Source organism: Cetorhinus maximus, chromosome 19 (genome assembly GCF_964194155.1).
Source record: "Cetorhinus maximus chromosome 19, sCetMax3.hap1.1, whole genome shotgun sequence".
NCBI classification, from domain to species: Eukaryota; Metazoa; Chordata; class Chondrichthyes; order Lamniformes; family Cetorhinidae; genus Cetorhinus; species Cetorhinus maximus.
Window position 1 is genome coordinate 35,746,641 of NC_135897.1, and position 22,427 is coordinate 35,769,067.

A 22,427-nucleotide genomic window follows, 5' to 3' on the forward strand; every position below is an offset into this window, starting at 1 on the left:
ATGTAAACCCTTCACAAGACATCCATTCACAAATGAATTTGTATAATGTGTATTCTTCAAATTGTAGCAGAAAAGAAGTTTGCCAGCAATAAATAGTAAAACTTCAGTGAGCAAGAATTTTTGTTTAGGTACCTGTTGATTGCTTTATATACAGTTAAAAATAAACAAAGACTTGCATTCATATAATGCCTTTCATAACCTCAGGACATTCCAAAGTGCTTTACAACCATGAAGTGATGTAATCACTGTTGTAATGTAGGAAAGGCAGCAGCTAATTTATTCACAGCAAGATCCCAAAAACTGTTTTTTAATGATATTGATTGAGGAATAACTATTTGTCAGGACACTGAGAAGAAATCTTTTTTGAAAAATAATGCCATGTAATTTTTTTTTACACCTTGGAATGTAGAGAGAGCCTTGATTTGATGTCAATCTGAAAGATGGCATCTCCAACTGTGCAGCTTTCTCTCAGTACAGATATTCCTCATTTTGGGCATCGTGTTCAGAAAAAGTGTGCTAAATGAAAACGTGCTAAATGAAAATAACTTTCCCATAAGAAGGCATGTTACATGAGGGTTACATTCCTGACTTGTAATTTTATGTATTGATTTAATGTATTTTACAATTGAGGTCTGTAAGATTATTATATTTTGGGACTGTAGTTTTAAATTTGGGGTAAATGAAGGGGTCATGTGATCTGTTCTAAAGTCTGCTTAACTGCAAGCCTGGGTGGTTTGATTGTTAGAGATCAAAGGAAGGCTTAGATTTTTTCACCTAGAAGAAGGTGCAAGGTAGTCATGCTTGAAAACAATAGCAGCAGTCTCTGGATTTGCAATGAGTAGACTCTGGGTCTCCCAAAGTCCCAGAAAGGTGTTGAAGATATCGGTTTGTGCTATAAATGGCCCATTTACTTCTATAATGAGATTCAGTTGGGATCAAGGATAGCAAATTAGCATTTCTACCTTGATACAAGGTTAATGTGTTTTACATTGTCATAGGGTGGAGGGCAGAGGAAGTTATTTTAGGGATCAGATTACAGGCTTCCCTACAAATCAATGAACATCACAGACAACAGACGTTCTGCACAGTCAGCAGAGAGACTACTTGGCTTTGCAAGCTGCCACAGATGGAAGCAGAAGGGAGACAGTCTCTAGTCAAAGAGATGCATCCTGCAACCTTCTACAGATTCCAGGAGATTTTGTTCTGGCATGGCCAGGGGAAAGAAGATTCAGTGGAACAGGCTTTACTGCTGGTGGTGGATTTAAGAGACTCTCTGAAAACTGAGAAAAACACTTGAAGGTGGTCACTTGAAGTTACTACTCGGTGAAACGGAGATATGGGAACCTACTGGAAGCTGGGAGAAACTCTGAACTGTTTGCTAAAATTCTGTAATTCCACGCAGAGCGTGATGTGTAATAAGGATAAAAGGAAAATGTTCCTCTCTGTAGTTGAAAGTGTAAGTTGCCTACAAAAAGAAAATAGTGTTTATTCAGTAGTGCTTTTAGTCATTTCTCACAAAAGTTTTAAAACATGAAATCTTGCCACGTCATTCCATCAGCTAGTAACTGGAAGTTCAAATCTCTTTGTAAAAGTCTCCACAGGGACTGTAATAAATAGTTATGCTAATTTCATGTATTTAATTAAACTCAGAATCACAAGAACAGGTAATAACTTACCAAATTCAGAAACTCAGATGATTAGTTTTTAAATGCTGCTGTGACACATCAAATCACTTGCCTAACTGCTGGGACTAAAATTCTGTGATGAAGCTCGGGAAGTGTCAGTCGGGCCCCAAGAGACCTGGTAGAGGTGGGGTTTCTGACAAGGCCAGGGAATGCTGGGCCTTCACTCAAAATCCTATGTGCAACCATTTTCCATAATTACCTCCGCAGGTGTAAATTTGGTCCACTCCAAAAATGGCTCCCGATTTCAGAAAGAGTGGAGTAGCAGAGTCAGTGTCTGCCTAAGGGTCCAAGTTTGGACCTCTCATCAGAACACTAAAATCAAGAGAGTTATTTGGGCAGCAGGCTAAAATTGCACAGGTGGGCCAAAGAGCATCTTACCTTTGCCACAATGTGCACTCTCTCAATATGCCACTTAAATAAGGTGATTTAGCCATGACTCTGGATACTGTTGTGAGATCGGAAATATGCACAATAATGACTGACCAAATGCGCTTCTTGACTTATGCACAGTAACCATGCTAAATCGAAATTTTGAGGTTGTGTGTGTGGCAGCATTACTCAGGCAGTTCCCAACACGGTCTGAACAGATGATTTTCATATTGCACAGGAGGGCCAGCCTAGGTTCTCTGAGCGGATGTTTGGAGTGGCCTTAAACCCATGCTAACTTGGGGGCACGAGTGCCATTGCTGATATTCTATGTGTTCTGATTAAAGGAAAATTGGCAAAGGGTAAATAAACTCAAGGAGTTAAATGCATGGCTCAGAGATTGGTGTGGGAGGAATGAGTTTCAGCTCATGGGGCACTAGCACAAGAACTGGGGTAGAAGGGAGCTGTTCCGGTGGGACGGCTTTTACTTGATGGGTGCTGGGACCAGCGTCCTGGCGAACTGAATAACCAAAGCTGTAGAGAGGGCTTTAAACTAAATAGGAGGGGGAGGGTTCTAGAAAGGGGATACATAGGCTTACAAAGCAAAAGGAAATGACAGCCTTGCAGAGCAGCTATTTAGGTAATGGTACCCAGAGTGCGACAGGAAGGGGCAGAGCGCACAAACATTAAAAAAAAAGCAGCAAATAGGGTCAAAGGGGAAAAAATGGTAAAAAGGCAAAATTAATGGCACTTTACTTAAATGCACGTAGGGTTCAAAACAAAATAGATGAATTAACGGCACAAATAGAGGTTCATGGGTAAGATCTTAACATCTCAATAATGTGGTTACAGGGAGATCAAAGCTGGGAACTAAATATTCAGGGGTATGTGACTGTTCGAAAGGACAGGCAGGAAGGAAAGGGTGGTGGGGTAGCTTTGTTAGTACGAGATGGAATAAGTATGATAGCAAGAAAGGATCTTGGATCAGAAAATGTGGAATCCATATGGGTGAAGGTAAGAAATAACAAGGGGAAGAATACATTGGTGGGAGTAGTCTTTAGGCCACTGACAGTCGCTATACTGCAGGATGGAGAATAAATCAGGAGATGATGGGGGCATGTAAAAAAGGCAGTATATTAATCTTGGGTGACTTTAATCTTCATGTAGATTGGGAAAATCAAATTGGCAGAAGTAGACATGAGCAAGAATTCATAGTGTATTCGGGACAGTTTCTTTGAACAATATGTTGATGAATCCAACCAGGGATCAAGCTATTTTGGATCTGGTAATGTGTAATAAGGCAGGTTTAATAAATGATCTCAGAGTAAAGGATCCCCCAGGAAATAGTAACCATATTATGGTAGAATTTTGCATTCAGTTTGAGAGTGAAAAACTTGGATCAGAAACATCTGTGCTAAACTTAAATAAGGGTAATTACAATGGAATGAGGACAGAGTTGGCTGGAGTGAATTGGGAAAGGAGTTTATCAGAAAAGACGGTTGATGAACAATGGCAGACGTACAAGAAGATAGTTCATGACTCTCAGCAAAGATATATCCCAGTGAGGAAGAAGGATTCAAGGAAGGAGATAAACCAACCATGGTTAACCAAGGAAGTTAAGGACAGTATCAAATTGAAAGAAAAAACATACAATGTGGCAAAGATTAGTGGTAAACCAGAGGTTTGGGAAAGATTTAAAAATCAACATAAGATGACCAAAAAATAGGGAGAAAATAAACTTTGAGGGTAAACTAGCAAGTAATATAAAAACAGACAGTAAGAGCTTCTTTAAATATATGAAAAAGAGGGGAGAGGCCAAAGTGAGCATAGGCCTCTTAGAGAATGAGGCTGGGGAAATAATATTGGGGAACCAGGAAATGGCAGAGGAGTTGAATAAATATTTTGCATCAGTCTTCACGGTGGAAGATATTAACAGCCTTCCAAAAATACTAAATAATCATGGGGCAAAAGTGGGGGAGGAAATAAATACAATAACTATCACTAGAGAAAAAGTACTAGGGAAACTAATGGGGCTAAAGGCCAATAAGTTCCTGGACCTGATGGGTTGCATCCTAGGATATTAAAGGAAGTAGCTGCAGAGATAGTGGATTCACTGGTAGTAATCTTCCAAGAATCCTTAGATTCTGGAAAAGTCGCAGAGGATTGGAAAACTACCAATGTAACACCCTCATTCAAAAAGGGAGGGAGACAAAAAAAAAGTAATTATATGCCAGTTAGGTTAACATTTGTCATTGGGAAAATGTTGGAGTTTATTATAAAGGATCTAATAGAAAAGCATTTAGAAATACATATTCTAATCAAGCAGAGTCAGCATGGCTTCATGAAGGGGAAATCATGCCTAACAAATTTATTAGAATTCTGTGAGGCGGTAACAAGCAGTATAGATAAAGGGGGACCAGTAGATGTAATATATTTGGATTTCCAAAAGGCATTCGATAAGGTACCACACATAAGGCTACTTAATAAGATAAAAGCCCATGGTGTTGGGGGTAGTATATTAGTGTGGATAGAGGATTGGCTAACTAATAGAAGACAGAGAGTTGGGATAAGGGGGTCATTTTCGGGATGGCAACCTGTAACTAGTGGAGTGCCACAGGAGTCAGTGCTGGGGCCTCAATTATTTACAACATATATTAATGACTTAGATGAGGAAAGTGAATGTACTATCACCAAGTTTGAGAATGATACAGAGACAGGTGGGAAGGCAAGTGGTGAGGATGACACAAGGAGTCTACAGAGGGATATAGACAGGTTAAATGAGTGGGCAAAAACTTGGCAGATGGAATATAATGTGGAAAATGTGAGGTTATGCACTTTGGCAGGAAGAATAGAGGAGCTGAATATTATTTAAATGGAGAAAGACTGCAGCACAGAGGGGTTTGAGAGTCCTTGTGCATGAATCCTAAAAAGCTAACATACAAGTTCAACAGGCAATAGGGAAGGCAAATGGAATGTTGGCCTTTATTTCAAAGGGAATGGACTATAAAAATAGGGAAGTCTTGCTAAAACTATACAAGGCACTAGTTAGACGACACTTAGAATACTGTGAACAATTTTGATCTCCTTATCTAAGGAAAGATATACTGGCATTGGAGGCAGTCCAGAGAAGGTTCACTAGGTTGATTCCGGGTATGGAGGGATTTTCTTATGAGGAGGGGTTGAGTAGATTGTGCCTGTACTAGTTGGAGTTTAGAAGAATGAGAGGCGACTTATTGAAATATATAAGATTCTTAGGTGGCTTGACAGGGTAGATGCTGAGAGGTTGTTTCCCCTTGTGGGAGAGTCTAGGACCAGAGGGCATAATCTCAAAGCAAGGGGTCGCCCATTTAAAACAGAGATGGGGAGGAATTTCTTCTCTCTGAGGATAGTCAATTTGTGGAATTCTTTACCGCAGAGGGCTGTAGAGGATGGGTCGTTTTGTATATTCAAGGCTGAGATAGACAGATTTTTAATCAGTGAGGGAAACAAGGGTTATGGGGACAAGGCAGGAAAGTAGAGTTGAGGATTATCAGGTCAGCCACGATCTCGTTAAACGGTGGAGCAGACTCAATGGACCAAATGGCTTACTTCTGCTCCTATGTCTTATGGTCTAAAATATTGATCACAGATTTGCTGAAGCAATCTGATACAGACAGAAGTCTCTATGAACTAAGAAGTATGTTTTATGTGAGTGTTGAATAGTTGAGCCATTAACTACAATTTATATCAACAAGCTTTAGAAAACTTGCTTTACAAAAAGATTACTATTGTTCTCTAGCCCTTTGGTAAACTTTGTCCCCTGTGTGTAAAATGAACAGTTCAACACTAGTGCCACCCATTAATGAAGCTAGTTTAACAGCACCGGTCAATTCCAGGAAGATGTAATTTGTGACTCTCTACTCTCTGACCTTGGGCTCTGGAATTAGAGTTTTAGCAGAGTAAGAACACAAATTAAGTCTTCCCGGGATTGACCTCCACAGTGAAAAATTGAATAGATTGATAATGTACAGCATTAGGAATTAATTTTACAGTCACTCAGTCTGGGTACTTCTATTTTCTGCCTGTAGATTATAACACTTCAGCTTTATATATGAACAATAAAAGGAACTATGATCTTATGCTGATTATCCTTCTTAGCGGATGGTAATTCCAATGAGATTAAATAGGTGTATTTTAACTAGTGAAGTGAGATAAAAACTAATCTTTGTGTGAATAGTGGAAACACATCGTTCTAAATCAAATTTTAAAGGAAGCTGCAGAAGACTAAGTTCAAGCAACAACAGTGGTTTTAACTATGGCTCCAATACAACAGCTACATTGTGACTGAAGCTGAATAGCTGTCGTATGATTGTATCCATTCTACAAATTCACTTTCACTCAAACTGAGTGAATTCATAAACACTTTTTGTAGGTGTTACTAATCTGTTTGCGCAGACTTATGGAGGAGAAAGTAACAAGGCCTTTTAGAGGCAATTCAGCAGAAGCGCATCTGAATTGGAATCAATAAGCTTTTCAAGCTGCCTTGCTGCTGTAGCAGAGTTCCCCCGGGTCACAGGCTATTGGCTGGCAATGTCATTTTTAATTCTATGGACCTGAATTTGTTCACTTGTTTTGGCATACTTTCTGCCTTAAAGTGTACCAATGTTTTGGAAGGTGTATCCTGGAGCAGGACTTGTTTCTGCCCTGTAATGATTGAAAAGTAATTTACAATGATCTGGTATGAATTCCATACACAGATAACAGGACACAATGTAAGTTTTATGTTATATAATAAATAATACAAAATAAAAACAGAAAATGCTGGAAAAACTCAGGTCTGGCAGCATTTGTAGAGAGAGAAACTGAGTTAATGTTTCAAGTCTAACGTTTCAGAGTTGTAGAAGTCTTATGGACTGTATGAGTCATATGGACAGAATTTTGTAGAAGAGTCATACGGACTCGAAACATTAACTCTGTTTCCCTCTCCACAAATGCTGCCAGACCTGCCGAGTTTTTCCAGCATTTTCTGCTTTTATTTCAGATTTCCAGCATCTGCAGTATTTTGCTTCTACCGTAAGGTTTATGTTACTGACACCAGGAGCTCAAAAATGACCATAAGCCAAATTATCATTTCCTTACCACCATGTGGCCCCAGGTGTCCATACCTGCTCTTCCTTCCTCTTTTCATGTTTCACTTTGGTGCAATACAAGAGCCAATGTTGCAAGAGGTAGTTGGTTGCTCCTGTGCTTTAAAAAGCCTCATTGGATGGATTTGGCCCTCTTTGCTCGGCAGTTTAGTGCTGGGAGGGAACCATCACTGGCTGCATCTCTGAAGCAGGTGCCTGGGCACTAGGTATCAACTCCTATCTCCCACTTACATGGTGTATGATTTAGAAGCCTGATTGATTTAATAGCATATACTTGATCCTGAAAGATCCTGAGTGGCCCGCCACCAAACCCACTGAATCGAAAAGCCATTAGAAAGGTTGCTGTCTACTCCAACCCCTACTGCCACCAGGACAGCAGGCTACACTTCTGGATATGGTAGATGATGATTCCAAAATTCCAACTGTCAATTGTAGCACATGCTTGGATGCCGCCCTCACTGCTTTCAAGTGGGGTGAGATGTTCCTTTTCTGACTTTATCACCCAATTGCCAGTGCATTTCAGGTCCTACAACACTGAGGCCATGACAAATAGTACTTCCTCACCATATTTCTCCACCTATCTTGTGCTGTGGGGTTACCCAGTGCCAAATCGTCACTGCCATGGTCTAAATGACTCGACAAGGGTGAATGTTACTGAGATGGTGCATGGCAAAGGCAAGAAATGGAGAAATGTTCAGCAGGGAGACGTGGGATCAGATTTTATAGCTGGAACTCTTGTGCAGGCTAGTTCTCAATGCCAACCTCCTTATCATCATCAGAGCCCCGCAGCAAGAATTTTCTTCCGTCCTGATCCTCCTCCTCACCATCATCATCATTTTCCTTTTCTTCTTCTTCCCCTGCCCCCTGTCCCTTTGATGGATCTACAAGCAATTAAGGGCATAATCTAAGAATGTATGAGCATAACCTCCTTGGAAATAAGAAGACGGAGAAGGGTATGGGAGCTTCTTCCTATGTGCTTCTTCACAAATTGCCATGGCTACTTTGCAAATGTCCACACCTTATCTGACACCTGCACTGTATGACCATTTCCACCATGTTTCACAATGAGAGCAGAATGTTCTTTCTTGGAAAGAACTTGCATTTATACTGTGCCATTTAGTGACCTCAGAACATCACTAAGTGCTACGCAGCCAATGATGTGCTTTTGAAGTATAGTCTTTTTTAAATTCATTTATGGGATGTGGGTGTCGCTGGTGAGGTCAGCATTTGTTGCCCATCCCTAATTGCCCTTGAGAAGGTGGTGGTGAGCTGCCTTCTTGAACTGCTGCAGTCCCTATGGTGTAGGTACACCTGCAGTGCTATTAGGGAGGGAGTTCCAGGATTTTGACCCAGTGACAATGAAGAAACAGCGATGCATTTCCTAGTCAGGATGATGAGTGGCTTGGAAGGGAATTTGCAAGTGGGGGTGTTTCCATGTATCTGCTGCCCTTGTTCTTCAAGATGGTAGCGGTTGTGTGTTTGGAAGGTACTACCTAAGAAGCCTTGGTGAGTTTATTGAAATGTAAGGAAATATGGCAGCCATTTTGCACACAGCAAGGTCCCACTAATATCCAAAATATAAATAATTAGATAAGCTGTTTTAGTGATAGTAGTTGAGGATATAAATTGACCAGAATGTTGCCCCCTCAGTACCATACTGAAATATCAGAAATATGATGGCTCATCTGCTTTGGGGTGGAAAAGGTCTATATTTTAATTTTGGGATGGACATATAAGAACAAGGTTTCTCTCAGAGTTGATTTCTCGTAAAGCATCTGGCTTCCAGTAAATGATCAGGTGACCAAGTTGCCTGGGAGATGAACAATAGAATAACAAAGGGTCAACAAAAAGTTAATTATAGAGTTGAGTATATTATGGGTGTGACTCTGGTCTCAGGCAGGGTTTTTAGAAAAAATCTGGCTGCAGAGCAAGGAACATATCTTTCCTGCAGAATTCGTTTGAAATTTGGTGTTATGGCTTAAAGAGTTTTAACCTCTTGTTAACTAAAGGACTCCTAACAGTGAGTTAGACTTCTGGGAAAGCCAAGCTGAGAAGAGAGAGAAAGACTTATAGATAGAAGTCTCCAGAGTTAAAGAATATTAGAACCAGGAGAGTTCTGACCTGAGGTGGCTATGCTTAAGATGCTAGCTACACCTATGTTGAACTGAGAGTCTGCAATTGTGGGGCAGTTCGAGGAGGTTTGAAGTGAAAACCTTGCTGCAAGTAAGTGGAAAGTGCAAGAAATCTTCACCCTCACACAAATCTTCTTCGAAGCAGTACTTGGACACAGTGGTTAACCTTTCAAATTTTGATAAGTGACTTGAGTTTTAAGGGTGCAAGTCAAATGAGTGTGGAAGGAAATTGAAGTTTGGTTTAGAAAATAAATAACTGTGTTCATTGTACTTTTAATATTTTAATGTAACATTTAAGATAGTGTAGTTGTGAATATTCATGCTCTTTGATTTTTGGTTGGTAAAATTCTTTTGATTTCGACTGTGAACATTCTTTTAGTAAACACTGGGTTTTCAGACTCTTACAAAAAATAAATAAACACATTACTGGCCTTTACTAAGATCATAACAGAATACTTATGTGTTCAAATCTCCTAGAATGGGCTTGAACCCACAACCTACTGACTTAGCACCTTTCATGACTACAACCTATGTAAATGTGAGTCTTCCTTTTTTTTTGAAGAGGCCACCACTGAGCAAAAGCTGACATCATTCTTTCTGCCTCTTTACACTGACCTGCTGCCTCCTTTGTGTGCCTTTGCATCTTCCACTTGAGGACATGCTTTAAAAACATCATGAAGTTACATGTGAGCCACCCATTAAAGCTATCTGCAAGGTAGCAGTTAACTTACTGTATCAGACACTTCCCTACATTTCTGCTGCTCCTCCAGCCAGCTGTTAAAATCTGCAGTTTTTCTTGCCTTTTTAAAGGTGGGTGCTCCTAACTTCCAAGCCACCTCCCCATAGGTTACACTGCTGAACTGCAAATAGATATTTAAATGAACTGACCCCACAATTTATGGCAGGGTCAATGCTGGGGAGGATCAGTGAACAAAATGTTTGCCTCCAGGCACAACAGCAATATAAATGGCCCTATTGATTTTCAAAGCCTGTAACTTTACTGAATATGAAGCAAACTCATGGGGCTGCATTTCATAGGGGTGGGCATATTACTTGCCCCAAACCCCCAAGCCCCACCCTTGCAAAGAGTCGGCCGACAGCTGACATACCTAAAAAAAAAGCTCACCCTGCAACCATAACACATTGCCGGTGGGCTAAACAGGCAGAGAATGGGACTTCCGCCTCTGTGGGAGGAAGTCCCGCCCTCAAGAGCTGCCAGCCAAGGACAGCACCAGAACCTGGTAGCAGGAGCTATTGGCACTGTAAGCAGGCCCACGCAGAACTTCAATTGATCAGGTAGGTCCCTTGCCTTTAGGGCAGGGAGTGATTAGAGGGGCAAGGGGTTGGGGGAGTGGGTTTTGGAGGCCGAGCAGGGAGAAACAAAGAGGTGGGGAGCAGATGTAACATTTTGGGGGTGGAGGGGCTGTCCCAATATGAACAGAGCACCCCATGAAGGACATTCCCCACAATTAGCCCCCAACCCGCCATTTAACAACTAGCATTTTAAAAAAAAAGGCTTGCCCAACCCTGCTTACCCACGCCAATTGTTTAACGATGTGGGCAGCATATTATTCCAGTCAATTGGCTTGGTAATGAGCTCAATTGACCATTAGCTATTTATTTAAAAACTCTGGGCAAGCTGCCAATTTCCAGCACTTCCCACCACACCCCCCCACCCCCACCGCCTATTATATTATAGGGGACAGCTCGGGGAGAGGCAGGAAGGTGGTGAACTTGCTACCCTTTGTATTTTACATGCCCCCCCTACCCCAGCCAAAAACATGCCTGGCAGGGGGGTGGTAAAATCCATCTCATGGTGTGCAATTTTAAAATAGAGCAAATGTTTTCCTCTCTTAAACATATTTGCTGTAGATGAAACTTTACACTGTGGAATTCACCGTAAATGGACATTTTAAAAAGGGAAACTCATCGGAAAAGGATATTTAATACAGCGGAAGGATTCATATTGAACAGAGTTTACATAGAGAGCAGCGATAAATGGATACTTAATTGTGTAGGATTACATAGGATATTGGGCTTAGAAACAGCCTATCAGCCCAACCAGTCCATGTTGGCGTTTATGTTCCAATTGAGCCTCTTCTCATCTTTTCTCCTCTAAATCTACAATTTGAACCATTCTGCATCATATTCTCGTCCAGCTTCCCCCTAAATGCTTATGTACTTTTAGCCTCAACCACTTCCTGTGGTAGCAAGTTCCATATTCTTATCAGTCTTTGCATGAAAAAGTTTCTTCTGAATTCCCTATTGGATTTTTTGGTGACTATACTGCATTGACGTCCTCTAGTTATGCTCTCCTCCACAAGAGGAAACAAGGAAATGTAGCAGGGGGATTCACGGTGAGTGGTAACTTTACCCAGGGGGAGTTTCACCATACCTGTACACTTAATTTACAGTTTGTCTCACTGCTTAAAGTGTACATTCATCGTAAAACCTCCCTGCACAAAATTTTCATTTATTGGGAAATAATCCCTTGGCATAAAATGTCAGTTTAGAGCAAATCTTCTGGCATAAACATTTCATACCTAGTAGAACTTATTGTAAGTGGGCAAGTTTTACAGGCAATTTATTGGTAAATTGACAATTTCCAGAGGAGGTTCGCTATAAATAGACCATCTAGACAGGAGCAATTCACTTTACTGGAGTATTCAATTGGGAGAAGGTTCACTGTAAATGGACACTCAATACAAAGTGAACTCACTGTGAACAGACACTATATATGGCACGGAGATTCATTAATTCAATATGTTCTATTGGGGTACACAAGGACATTTTATTGAAGGAAGATTCACAGTCAATAGATACACTCTATTCAAGTTAAGCAGGGAGGTCCGCTATAAATATACTATTTATGCAGGGAGATGTACTATAAATGGGTCACTTATACAGAAGATGCATTTTAAGAAAATGTTTCGAGGGGCGGTTCATTGTAGATAAACAATCAGTGCAAATCAATCTCACTGATAAGTGGGCACTAAATAGGGAGATTTGATAATTCAACATTTTCTACAGGATTCACAGTAAGTTAACCTTTACATGGGAAATTCACGTAAACAGAGACTTAATATAGCAGGGAAACACTGTAAATGAACATTTATGCAGGGGATTCCAATTTATGCTTTGCTGCCGAGATTCAGTGTGAATCATACTGAACGATTTGGGATTCAGCATAAACACTGCAGGGAATTAACTATAGAGCACTGTACGTACAGCAGTTTTCTTTAATTATATAGGAGAGAGGGGAGTGGTTTATTGTACATGCGCTGTAAAACCAAATTCATTGTTAATGGACTCTTTGTAAAGCAGGCAGATTCACTGAACTGGCACATCATGTAAGGGGGATTTATAATGAGTAGACTTTATACAAGCAGTTAACCACCATTTATATAGAAGATTCACTTTAATAGAATATTTTGCAGCTGTGGGTTACTATAAACATAGAATGTGAGTAAGTAGACATGTTTTAATCAGAAGAATTTACTGTACTTCAGGATGTCCAAAAAAAGGAAAATGCCATCTGAACTTTGGCAAATGAACCTATAAAAACCCATTGACTTTCTCCCCTCTAACAGCTATCCACCCACTACTGTTTCCAGTTATAAATTGCAGGCTGCTGTCTGAATTTGGTGAGACAGGAGATTCTGAAAAATCTGTTCTCTGATCTGACAGATTTAAACAAGTGCATCCTGGAGTATTAAAACATAAATAAAGCAATGAATTTAGCAGTCCCACTAAATTCAACAGCTTAAATTGTTAAGGGATGCTTTTATACATTCTAATGTAAAAAGTATAATTAAATTTAAGTCAGAATCTTAATTTGAGGTATGCTTTTGTGGGTCTATTTAACTACACAAGATTTTGATTTGGTAGAGATTATCAGTTAGGACAATAGTTTTGCATCAGTCAAAACATCTCCTCTGTCCAGTCTGCAAACATGACCCTGAGCTTCCTGTCGCCTGTCAAAGGTGATAATGTTGTCATTTTTATACATGGTTCAAAGAAACAAAGCAGTACACCAAGACAGAATGTTTGGATTCCACTCCTTTTATGGGGGAGAGCTCATTGTAAATGAACATATTTTTGCAGATTATACATATACACTAAAAATGAGTGCCTTATGAAAGAAGGTTCATTCCAACTAGACGATTTGTAGAGGGAGAATCACTATGAATGAACAATTTATATTGGACTAAAAACAGGAAATGCTGGAAACACTCGGCATGTCTGGCAGCATCAGTGAAGAGAGAACCGAGATAATGGCCCAGATCTGTTGGTCTCCAGATGGTTGTAGACCAGACGTACCCCAGAGGATGCACTATGGGACCCCTTTGAAGTCCCAACGCCAGGACTCCGCGGAAATTGCCTGGGAAGTTTCAACTTCCAATGGGCAATTCTCCTGCTTCCCCGGAACCCACCAAAAAAGCCTTCAACTCTGAGTTAGAGTTGAAGACTTCAGAAGGTTCTGACTTATCTTATCAGGAAATATGAGACAGGGAAAAAAAAAGCCATGTCTAACTCCTGGGCAACTAAACAACTGACCCCAACCCCCGACACTTCCACTCCACCCTCCAACCTTCCAACTCCCCTCAACCCGAACTAACCTAACTTACCCACCCTGCAACCCTACCCAGCTGGCACCCTACATACTCTACCATGCTGCCACCTTATCCAGCTGGCACCCTACCACTCTACCCACTTACCTCACTCACACTCATTTACTAACACGCTGAAAAGCTATTTAAGTGTCCCAAAGCTTTTCAGCTAGTGCCATAAAAAGGGGGCGTCCTCCATCGATCCTGCACCATGAGGAAGGACTCCGAGAACAGGTACACTCCACATTTCTGAAGAGACCCAGTTCGGAAGTCCGGCCCAGAAATGCACAGCTCTATCTAAGAGCAGGGTGGCAAATTGGCAGTGATTGCCACGCCTTGGAAGATTCAGCCCAATGTTTCAGGTCTGTGACCATTTGTCAGAACTGGGAATTGTTAGAAATGTAATAGGTTTTGAGCAAGTGAAAGAGGTGCGGGGTGAGGGGAGGTGCAAGTGGGAAGAAGAACAAAATGGAAGCTCTGTGATAGGGTGGAGGACAGGAGAGATTCAATGACACAAGGTTTTATCGTGTAAGGCCAAAAGGAGTGGTAGCGGGACAAGTGAAGAAACCTCTTCTACAGGAGGTGTGAATGGCAGGATCTTGAATAGCTGCTGTCTGGAAGCAAAGTAAAGGAAATATGAGAGAATCGGGAGCAAAAAAAAACAAACCAGCAAAGAAAATTGGAAGGGAAAGGCTGCACACATTATAACCTAATATCGTTGAAATGAACATTGGGTCCAGGAGGCTGTAGTGCCCGAAGGATGAAATGTTCTTTGACCTTGTGTTGCATGTCATTGGAACAATGCAGCAGGTCAAGGAAAGAAAGATCAAAGTGGGCGCAAGGTAGAGAATTAAAATGACAGGTGACAGGAAGCTCAGCGTCATGTTTGCAGAGGTGATCTGCAAAGTCTGCATTTGGTCTCCCCAGTGTAGAGGCAACCACATCATGATCAATGAATATAGCATACTAAATTGAAAGAACCATAAGAAAATCAGTTTCACCTGGAAAGATTGTTTGGGGCCTTGGAGAGTGAGAAGGGAGGAGGTAAAAGGGTAGGAGTTGCATTTCCAGCCCTTGCATAGAAATATGTTTGACGAGAAGCCATAGATCCTGATCCCCTGTGTTTTCAGAAATCCATTCTAACTTCTTGTCTATAAGTATTTTACTCACAGAGGGGTCACACAAGTAAGTAACTGGTTACCCCATAATACATTGTTTAAAAACCATGGAGACTCATTAATGATTAAGGGCAAGATATTGACTTTTGGGTCAGGCTTCAATGTCAGAGTTAAATGGGGGTCTCAGCCCCCCCACTGGATGGAGCCCAGTAACCCAGCAGTGATTTTTCCCTGAATTTGCCAACAAGTCCAATTAAGGATGATGGGTGGGCTCTCGAAGCTGGAGGACCAATTGGCACTGAATAGGGAGAGACTGTGGCATAGTGGTAAAATCACTGAGCTGGTAATCCAGAGGCCCAGGCTAATGATCTGGGGACATGGGTTCAAATCCCATCGTGGCAGCTAGTGGAATTTAAATTCAACTAATTAACCTGGAAATGAACATTGTTGTAAAAACCGATCTGGTTCACTAATGTCCTTTAGGGAGGGAAGCCTGCCACCCAAAGCAATGTGACTCTTAACTGACCTCTGAAATGGCCCAGCAAGCCACTCTGTTAAAGGGCAAATAGGGATGGGTAATAAATGCTGGCCCATGTCCCATGAAAGGATAAAGAAAGAAAAAAATAAGCAGCAGGCAGCCTTTTCAGCCAAGATGGTGAAAGGGTGCCTCAAAATGGAAGAAAGAATGCCTCAAGGTGGAGGTGCCCTCTTGCTATTTTTTTAAACTTTTACATAAAAAATAGACTCGGCAGTTGGGCCACCATTGTGGAGGAAGGCCGAGGGCTGCAGCTGGGCAAATGGAGAGGCCTCAAAGCCTGTCTGGAAAGCTTCCCCCCACCCCCAACCTTGGTTTGTCACCAGGAGGATGTCACTAGGCAACTGATCTAGTCCCCAATGCCTTGGGTGGGCAGAGGATGTCAGGAGACAGCCTCTGACAATAGGCCTTAATTGGTCTTTAATTCCCATTTAATTATCTGCTTGCCACTGGTGCACAGGTAGTAGCCCTGCCATCCCCCATCCAACCACAAGGAAAATAGCCCCGAGGGCAGGATGAATCTGGCAAGCCAACATTCCAGCCAGCTGCAAAAAAATTTTTGTGCCCAATCAGGGGCTAAAAATGCTATCAAGGTTTCCTTTGGGGCAAGTGTCAATGTAGGCAACACTCAAAAATCTAGCCCCTTGTTCTGTTTCAAGCTATTGAATATGGAATTCTTATTCCTAAACTCCATATGATTCTTGATTCAGGGTGAGCACAAGAATGTAAATGATGATCCCTTTCTTTATGAAAATAATCATGGGCAGGATCTTCCGGTTGGCGAGCGGGGAGGCGGAGCCCGCTCACTGGCGTGTAAAATGACGGGGGATGACGTCGGGTGGAACTCCCGACGTCACCCGGCATCATTTCCATTTTCAGGTCGGCGGGGGCGCAGCCTATTGAGGCCATTGAAAAACTAATTAAAGCCATTAATGGACCTGCCTGTCCATTAAGGTTTGCGGGTAGGCCAGGAGCCCTGGTGGGCTTTGGAAAAAGCATGAAACCCCATCCACGGGTGGGATGAGGTTTCATGAGAGTATTTAAATTTTTAATAAAGGTTTCAATAAAAGTTATGGACATGTCCCAACTCATGTGACAGTGTCACATGAGGGGACATGTCATGGAAATTTTTTTACCATTTGTATTACAAATTTTTATTCCAAGCCGATCTCCCTGAGGCAACACTTGGCCTCAGGGAGATCAGTGAACTTTTTCGCACACACGCGTGAAAGAGCGCACTCCTGGCTCCCTGCCACCCCACCCCCCGCCCCACCCCCACGCCTGCACAGGGAGCGCATAGTGCTTCCAAGCAGACGTCACGCTGGGCGGACCTTAATTGGCCCGCCCACGTAAAGTGGCGGGCACCCCCGATCGGGGGCGCCAATAGGAGGCGCAACCACTCCCAACCGGGGAGAATATGTTTCCTCATAAGTTTGTCTATGTAGACAGGCATATCTCTGATATATCTGAATCATACCAAAGTTCATCTAGTTTATATTGGAATCACTAGTCATTTTAAATAGATTCCATTGTCTTTAATGTTTTAAATAACCATAGAATGATACAGCACAAAAGCAGGCCATTTGGCCATTATGCCTGTGCCTGCACTTTAGTAGAGCTATCCAATTAATCCCATACCCATGCCCTTTCCCTGTAGCCCTCAACTTTTTCTTTTTGAGCATTTATCCAATTCTGTTTGGAATGTTACTATTAAATCTCTCTCCACCACCTTTCAGGCAATGCATTCCAGATTACAGCAACTCACTAAGTAAAAATTGGTTCCTCATGGCACCTCTGGTTCCTTTGCCAATCTCTTTAAATCTACGTCCTCCGGTCCTGAGTCTTCTGCCATGTGGGAACAACTTGACCTTTATTTACTGTGTCAAAACCATTCATGATTTTGAACACCTCTATTAAATTTCCCCTTAACCTCCCCCTGCTCTAAAGAAAACAACCCCAGCTTCTCCAGTCTCTCTGCATAACTGATACCCCTCATCCCTGGTACCGTTCTAGTAAGTCTCTTCTACAGCCTTTCCAAGGCTTTGACATCCTTCCTAAAGTGTAAGGCCCAAAATTAACACAATATTTTAGCTCACATTTTCACTCCAGTATGTAAGAATGATTACTTTCAAATTGTTGCTCAATTTAGTTAAATGAATTGATGCATGCAAATTTTATAGAATTTCAGTATACTGTCACAGGGAGCCAATTTAAACCATACAAATAAATGCTAGACAAAAATAACCATCTTTCTGGACATTGAAGGGAGTGCAACCAAATGGATACCTATCTTGAAAGCATCTAAGCAATGAGGAGACATTAAAGATCCTCGGATTGTTTACCATGGAGTTGAGAAGACTTGGGAAGACATTCAAGTGTTCAAGTTTCTGTTATAGGGTTAAATAAAGGGGGCAATTTTCAACAGTCATGGGGGCAGAAAACTTGTCAGTAGCAGGTTGTCCATCCATAATACACCAGCCTGATTTTCCTTTCTAATTAAAGTTAATGGAAACCAGGAAGGTTTATACTGGTGATAGAGGTCATTGATTTGGGAGGTGTTGTCGAAGGAGACTTGCTGAGTTATTGCAATGCTTAGATTCTCTTTATTCTTTCATTCATGGGATGTGGGCATCGCTGGCTAGACCAGCATTTAATGCCCATTCCTAATTGCCCTTGAGAAGGTGGCGGTGAGCTGCCTTCTTGAACTTCTGCAGTCCATGTGCTGCAGGTACATCCACAGTGCTGTTAGGGAGGGAGTTCCAGGATTTTGACCCAGTGAAGGAACAGCAATATATTTCCAAGTCAGGATGGTGAGTTGATTGGAGGGGACCTTCCAGGCGGTGGTGTTCCCATGTATCTGCTGCCCTTGCCCTTCTAGATGGTAGTGGTCATGGGTTTGGAAGGTGCTGTCTAAGGAGCCTTGGTGAGTTCCTGTAATACACCTCGTTGGAGATGGTCATTGCCTGGCACTTGTGTGGCGTGAACGTTACTTACCACTTATCAGCCCAAGCCTGGATGTTGTCCAGGTCTTGCTGCATATGGAGACAGACTACTTCAGTATCTGAGGAGTCACAAATGGTGCTCATCATTGTGCAATCATCAACAAACATCTCCACTTCTGACCTTATGATGTAAGGAAAGTCATTGATGAAGCAGCTGAAGATGGTTGGGCCTAGGACACTACCCTGAGGAACTCCTGCGGTGATGTCTTGGAGCTGAGATAACCGACCTCCAACAACCACAACCATCTTCCTTTGTGCTAGGTATGTCTCCAACCAGTGAAGAGTTTCCCCCCTGATTCTCATTGACTCCAATTTTGCTAGGGCTCTTTGATACTATACTCGGTCAAATGTTACCTTGATGCCCAGGGCAGTCACTCTCACCTCACCTCGAATTCAGTTCCTTTGTCCACATTTGGACCAAGGCCATGAGGTCATGAGACCTCCACATTGTCCCGCACAGCATTCTTCAGAACAACACACTTTTCAGTCCCATTCATTCCTCTCTCTCCAGGTACCTCTCATTCCCATCTGAACAGCCAATGCTTCATTCACTCTCATCTCATTCACCTCTCACATCCACGTCCCACATTCAAGCTCCACAAATGTTGTTCGTCCCTCCTATCCACATGAGCCTTTTCTAACACTCAATTCTCCTGTTTGTCTCCTTACAGAGGAAGAGAACACAGAACTAAGGAGATCTTGTTCCAGGAGGTGCAGATGTGAGCAATAACCTGCAGTGAAAACCTGAGCCTCTTGTGGCACTGATGCTCACATATGTCAGGACAGCTGATCCTCTATCTTTAGACCCTGGATGTGAGAGGGGAGTGGGATGAGAGTGAATGAAGCATTGACTGTTCAGATGGGAAAGAGAGGTACCTGGAGAGACAGGGATGAATGGGACTAAAAAGTGTGTTGTTCTGAGGAATGCGGAGGTCTCCAGTATCACAGATGCCAGTCTTCAGCCAAGTTGATTCACTCCACATGATATCAAGAAACAGCTGAAGGCACTGGATACTGAAATGGCTATGGGCCCTGACGACATTCTAGCAAAGTACTGAAGACTTTTGCTCCAGAATTAGCTGTGCCATGAGCCAAGCTGTTCCAGTATATCTACAACACTGGCATCTACCCAACAATGTGGAGAATCCCAGTTATCTCCTGTCCACAAAAAGGACAAATCCAACCTGGCCAATTACCGCCCCATCAATCTACTCTCCATCATCGGCAAAGTGATGGTAGGTGTTATTGACAGTAAATTTCAAGTGATGCTTACTCAGCAATAATCTGGTCACTGATGCTCAGTTTAGATTCCAGTTTAGAGTGAGTCAGCTCCTGACCTCATGGCCTTGGTCCAAATGTGGACAAAAGAACTGAACTCGAGGTGAGGTGAGAGTGACTGCCCTGGACATCAAGGTAACATTTGACCCCCTGTGCTGAGGGTCTCACCTCCTTTGATCTGAATCTCTGCGCCCATTTCCTCTGTCCTGTGGCTGAGAAGGGGGAGGTTGATATAGTTGCTACTAGTGCTGTTGCTATTGGTGATGCAAGGTAGAACTGCAGAAGCTGTTCCTATTGCATGGTGAAGGCTGACAACAGGGAAGTGCAACTTAAGGTGAGTGAAATGGAAGATAGGTGAATTGGCTTCCAAGAAGCTGGTAATCACCTGTCAAATACTGAAGTCACTCTCTGAGAAGGAGTGCCATGAGCAACAGCTTCTCACGTGGTCATAGCTGAACTCTTCAGTGAAATTGACAGGCTAGGAAGTCTTTGATTAATGAAACTGAAGTAGCAGTCTCCACTATGCACTCACCTCAGTAACCCTGCCGAATTGCTGACAGTTCGAGAAATGGGTCCACTGGCTGGTAAAGCCAGAATCCTTGGTTAAAACAGTACTTGATTGTCAATTGGAATAATTAAATATCTTACCTGAAAGTTGCAAGGGGATTCCATACTCACCTGCAAACCTACCCAGGTGAAACCTGGAAGAGAGCTGGAGGATGTTGGGATCCCAACCCAAGGTCACTTTTAGGAGACTTAACTCCTTGCACGCACCCAAAACCCACCTCCCCTTGTCTATTAAAATTCCCACAATGTCTTTCTACAGTTGCACGCGTTAGCTTTCACTGCTATGGTTACAGAACATGTTCTCGTAAGCATTACACGATAGTATGAGTGTCCTTCAAATCACTGTTAAATTCTTGATTTATGATCATCAAGATCCTATTCCCTGATTTGAAAAGCTATTTATTGTGGTGTGGGAAACCTGCGTGTGCGCGTGTGTGTGTTGAATGTACATTTTTGAGAATTCAATAAAAAGGTAAAGCAATACTACCTGTAGTTGTTTTTTTTTTAATGCAGCTACAAAGGCTTTTTATTAACATCCTGTGCTTTTTACCTTATTTTGTTTAGTTATGATTACTGATTTCATGATCTGGCAAATTGCCTGTGGAAACATGCACATGTTGCATTGGAACTCAGTTAAAATATCAGGATTCCTGAAAAAATGTGATCATATTCACAGATATTAATGCAATTTCCTCACACTGTCAAGTTCAGTTTCTCGGGAAGTCAACTCTCCTAATGTTGCATCAACACTTCAGAACAAATAAAACCATAAATGTAACAGAAATTGATACATTAAAATGCTGCATTCAACAATTGGATTTTCTCCTTTTTACACTATTACCACTGCATTTGCTTCAAAACGCACCTGGTAACACTTTTAAACTAAAACAAATTCTAAGCAGTTTCGATGGCCTCATTTTCACTGCAATGATTATTGTATCAAGCATTTACTATCATGTTCATGTACTATTTTATTTTCAGCCCTTGGTACCTGAATCCTCCCAAAAGGAGCTTGCATTCAATCTGATCAAATACAAATTCAACACTAATAAAAACAAAAAACTACTGCGGATGCTGGAAATCCAAAACAAAAACAGAATTACCTGGAAAAACTCAGCAGGTCTGGCAGCATCGGCGGAGAAGAAAAGAGTTGACATTTCGAGTCCTCATGACCCTTCAGCAGAACTGAGTATAGTTAGGAGAGGGGTGAAATATAAGCTGGTTTAAGGTGGGGGGGGAGAGAAGTTGGGGGGGTGGGGTGTGGTTGTAGGGACAAGCAAGCAGTGATGGGAGCAGATAATCAAAAGATGTCAGTCTTTCCACCCCACCTCCACTAGAGCTGTACCTTGAGTGTCCTGCTATCCATTCTTAATTAGCACATTCTCTTAGATAATATCACCACCTTCAACACCTCTTTGTTCCTTTTATTTGTGACATCTTTTGATTATCTGCTCCTATCACTACTTGCTTGTCCCTACAACCACAGCCCCCCCGCAACTTCTCTTTCCCGCCCCCCCCCCCCCCCCCACCCCCACCCCCCCACCTTAAACCAGCTTATATTTCACCCCTCTCCTAACTTTACTCAGTTCTGCGGAAGGGTCATGAGGACTCAAAACGTCAACTCTTTTCTTCTCCGCCGATGCTGCCAGACCTGCTGAGTTTTTCCAGGTAATTCTGTTTTTGTTTTACAAATTCAACACTCTTAAATTATGAACATCCAATTTTCATTATTTCTGAAACTGCTTTACTGGAGTTGTTCTACTTGAGGCAACGAATTAGCAGTTTTCAGAAGTTCTGACCAGTGGCACTGGCCTTGTGAAATACTTTACAAGGTTACTGCAAAGGTGTGGATTGATACAAAATACATCAGCAAACTTTAGAATGCCCTAATGTACAGCACCACATGACGCATTCTCAGACGTATACATCCAGACCCAAACTGATTTGCAAACAATAATATCTGGCAACAACTGGAAAACTATGTTGGTTTCACTTAATCAGCACTTGG

At 42.0% G+C, this 22,427-nt stretch overlaps 1 protein-coding gene across 10 annotated transcripts in view; it reads right to left on the bottom strand.

Annotated features, from left to right (window-relative positions):
- LOC144693738 (paired box protein Pax-3-like) overlaps positions 1-22,427 on the bottom strand; it is a 90,406-nt gene that overhangs the window by 38,324 nt on the left and 29,655 nt on the right. The window contains exon 5 of one of the 10 annotated variants that reach the window (XM_078563698.1): positions 13,888-13,900. The exons of 8 other annotated variants lie outside the window; for them this stretch is intronic. In XM_078563698.1, coding sequence (XP_078419824.1) covers positions 13,888-13,900 — 13 coding nt within the window. Of the gene's footprint in view, positions 1-7,195; positions 7,205-13,887; positions 13,901-22,427 lie in introns of all 10 variants that reach the window. One more of the 10 variants, XM_078563697.1, reaches the window with a different exon arrangement.